This window comes from Bactrocera latifrons, unplaced genomic scaffold, assembly GCF_001853355.1.
Source record: "Bactrocera latifrons isolate USDA-ARS-PBARC rearing strain unplaced genomic scaffold, ASM185335v1 scaffold_327, whole genome shotgun sequence".
NCBI lineage: Eukaryota > Metazoa > Arthropoda > Insecta > Diptera > Tephritidae > Bactrocera > Bactrocera latifrons.
The window spans coordinates 294,614-298,278 of NW_017536930.1; the positions used below are offsets into that span (position 1 = coordinate 294,614).

Here is a 3,665-nt window from a genome sequence, read left to right on the forward strand (position 1 = left end):
CTGCGTTCGATTTAATCATTAACATAATTTTTGGTGCCTTTTGTGAGGTCTAAGAACTTGTTTAAGTTTGAGAATTTTAATTGGCGATTTCAGTAAGTAACTTGGTTTGACGCTATCCTAAAGGATTCACGCGATATTTGTTGGTAAAATCTTCGTGGGAATTGTAAAGCGTACCTGTACTTTACATGCGTAGATTGAACATGGCGGAAATCAATCTTCGCCAGTTTCATGTATCTGCTATTTCCCGTACAATGGAACACGTGCGGAAGGCGAGCACAAGTGAATTAGATGCATCCAAGGTTGAGCAACTGTTGAATTCGGCCAGATCTCATTACGAGCGCATGCTCATAAATCACGAGGCGCTCCTGAGTTTTGCGAAAGAGGAGGAGTTGGAAGTGCATTCAGCATGGTGGGACGTCACCGAAGAGATGTACAATGACTTATGTTCCAGCCTGCTGCGCTTGCGTCCGAGCAAGAGTGGCCAGACGTATCGGTCGAATTGAAATTGGGGCCTCTCCATATTCCATCATTTGATGGCGCGTTACACARTTGGTTGGCATTCAAGGACGCATTCGAGACCTTGGTGCATAACCGAGAATTGCCCACCGCGTACAAACTTAGTAAGCTGSGACAAGCTGTTCCCTGCTCAGCGGTGCCATTAGTTGGTGGGATTTATTCAGGAGGTTACGAGGAACTGTGGGCAGCTTTAAAGGAACGATATGATAACCCTAAGCAACCCTAATGTTGCACGTTTCCTAAATCTTCCGTTGGCGTCCGAGGAGTCAGCGCAATCATTATTGCATATTGTGGATGTGGTTATGTATACGTTAGCTGTTATGAATTTGGCAGTTCAAGAGTGGGATGCATTAACGGTGCCTATTGTGGTATCAAAACTCCCACCAACAACAAAGCGCGAATGGTGCATGCACTGTTCCCCAACGGAATTGTCAAGCTTATCGGAGCTACTCAAGTTCTTGGAAGAAAGGGCTCAAAGTTTGTCAACGGAGCTTGCTAAATTCGTAGATGGTACCGACACATCCAGTCAATATCAGCGTGCATCAACTGCGCGCACCGTCAGATGCAATCATTCAATGGAAGAAGCCAAATGCCAATATTGTTAAAATCTTCATAAGGTCACGCGTTGTCCAACGTTATTGGACTTACCACGGGAGAAACGCTTTGATGCCCTCAGGAAAACAGGCCTATGCTTTAATTGCTTGAGGTCAGGACATATGTCTAAACAGTGTGCATCTGGAAGATGCCGTCAATGTGGCCGTATACATAATACCATTTTTTGTCGAGAACCACAAAGGTCTGCCCCTCCTCTCACCACAAGGAGAGTGGAATTACTACAGCTACTAAAACTCAGTCTGGTCTAACTTTAATGCCGGCTCAAACTACGTTATGACGTCAAGATTCTGTTATTCTTCTTGCAACAGCATGTGCATATGTTTCTGGGGACAATTCGGAGGAACGGTTGGCAAGGATTTTGTGCGATACTGGGTCACAAGTAAGTTTCATTACAGAACGCATTGCTAATTCCTTGAATCTTCATAGGAGCAGCTATGACGTAGCGGTCGGGGGTATTGGTGCATTATCCTGTACACGCACCAAAGGCGTCGTGGCAATAACACTCAAGTCAACTCACTCGCAATTTTCCGTGGCAACCCATGCCTTCGTCATTCAATGTATTACATCGGTGTTTCCAACAGCACAAATCTTTGGAAATCAGTATAAACACTTGGCTGGGCTGAAAATGGCAGACCCACATTTTGGTACTCCGGGAAGCATTGACCTTCTGCTAGGAGCTGATGTTTGGGGTCTCATTTTGAAGGGAGACGCAATCAATGGTGGTCCTAATGAACCATATGCCCAACTTACGAGTTTGGGTTGGGTTATTTTTGGACCCGCATCGACATCCTCAATAATTAATTCAGGCTTGCACTCATATAGCGCCAACATTGTAAGCAGCTTTTGGAAGCTCGACGAAGGGTCTGATGGCGACGAGGTTATTGATGATGAATGTGAGCAAATATTCTGAACGACTCATTCACGAACATTGCAAGGGTGTTACATGGTGCGCTTACTAATGCGAGCTGACGCACCACCCCTAGGCGACTCTTATGGCTGCGCTTTAAGGCAATTCTATCGTTTGGAGCGTCGACTCTCCTCCGATACCCCATTACGTGACAAATATATCGCTTTCATGAAGGAGTATATCGAGCTAGGGCACATGGAAGCTCAAGGTACCTACAATGATTCCAATCGTGTATATTACATTCCGAATCATGATGTGCTGGACAAGTTTCGTGTCATTTTTAATTCTTCAGCACCAACATCAATTGGTGTTTCTCTAAATGATATACAGCGGGTGGGTCCAACCATTCAGGATTCGTTGTACGATATCCTTTTCCGATTCCGAAGATACGCAATTGTTCTAACCGCTGACGTGGAAAAGATGTTTCGCCAGGTTTTAGTAGCCCCGGAGGATCGAGATCTCCAACGTATCCTTTGGCGCGAATCCCCGAACGAGAACGTTAAAATATATCGGCTTGCGATGGTGACGTATGGCATGGCATGTAGCCCATACAACGCGGTGCGAGCGTTGCAACAGTGTGCTGTCGATAATTCTGGAGTAGTTGCTGACCTTTATCAAGCCGAATCGCCGCGTTCTGCCATTCTTTCTTCATTTTATGTGGACGATTTCCTTACGAGCTGTACTAACGTTGAAGACACAGTCACTTTAGCCAGGAGTGTATCTATGATTTTGTCGAATGCTTGTTTTAGACTTCGAAAGTGGAATTCGAATAGAGGCGCTGTTCTAGCGAAAATTGGAGAATCCTCCTCTCTACATGAATCCAATATCCACCTACCTATAGCTACCGTGTTAGGGCTGCGTTGGGACCCGGTGAGTGACGAATTGTTATTTAAGGTAWCACTGAAGCAGTATAATGAAATGCCGACAAAGCGGCGAGTTCTTAGCGATGTAGCCCAACTCTATGACCCCACTGGATTTTTGGCACCAGTCATTATATCGGGCAAGGTATTTATACAGACTCTTTGGTCTATGGGTATATCTTGGGATACTCCACTACCTAAAGATCTGTGTCATATTTGGTCTAAATTTCGTAATGACTTAGGTATTCTCGATAAGGTTCGTGCACCTCGATGGCTTGGTATGCATGCAACTATTCGTACTTCCCTCTATGGGTTCTGTGATGCCAGTCAGAAAGCCTATGCTGCTGTGGTTGAGTTGGATACGCAAACAGCCAGTGATGCTAAAGCCATATGTTGCCAATAGGGTTCGGCAAATACAACAATTGACGTCATTAGATTTGTGGCATTATGTACGTTCACTGTATACTATTAATTATTTGTATGGAAAACAACGAAAATGCTTTTTAAAGAAAAACATATATTTTATCTTCAACCCATTTAAAAAATATTATTTTAATAAGAAATTGTCATAAGAAGATTGATGTAGATAAATGTATTAAAGATATAATATTAAACAATTAGTTTAAGCTATATTTATATTAAATATGTAAAATATTCCCTTAATTTCGAGAAACTGCAGAACATCTTATTTGTCTGTTTATTATTTCCTCTGAGATTGGAATAATCGTTTAGTTATATATAGCTTTTAGTTTTATTGAATATTTTCA

General features: G+C 43.0%; 1 protein-coding gene across 1 annotated transcript; it reads left to right on the forward strand.

Annotated features, from left to right (window-relative positions):
- Positions 1–1,756: 1,756 nt before the first annotated feature.
- Positions 1,757–3,301, forward strand: LOC108971136. Its single transcript, XM_018936996.1, has 2 exons — positions 1,757–2,024; positions 2,067–3,301. The coding sequence occupies exons 1-2, from the start codon at positions 1,757–1,759 to the stop codon at positions 3,299–3,301; spliced, it is 1,503 nt and encodes a 500-aa protein (XP_018792541.1).
- The last annotated feature ends 364 nt before the right edge of the window (positions 3,302–3,665 follow it).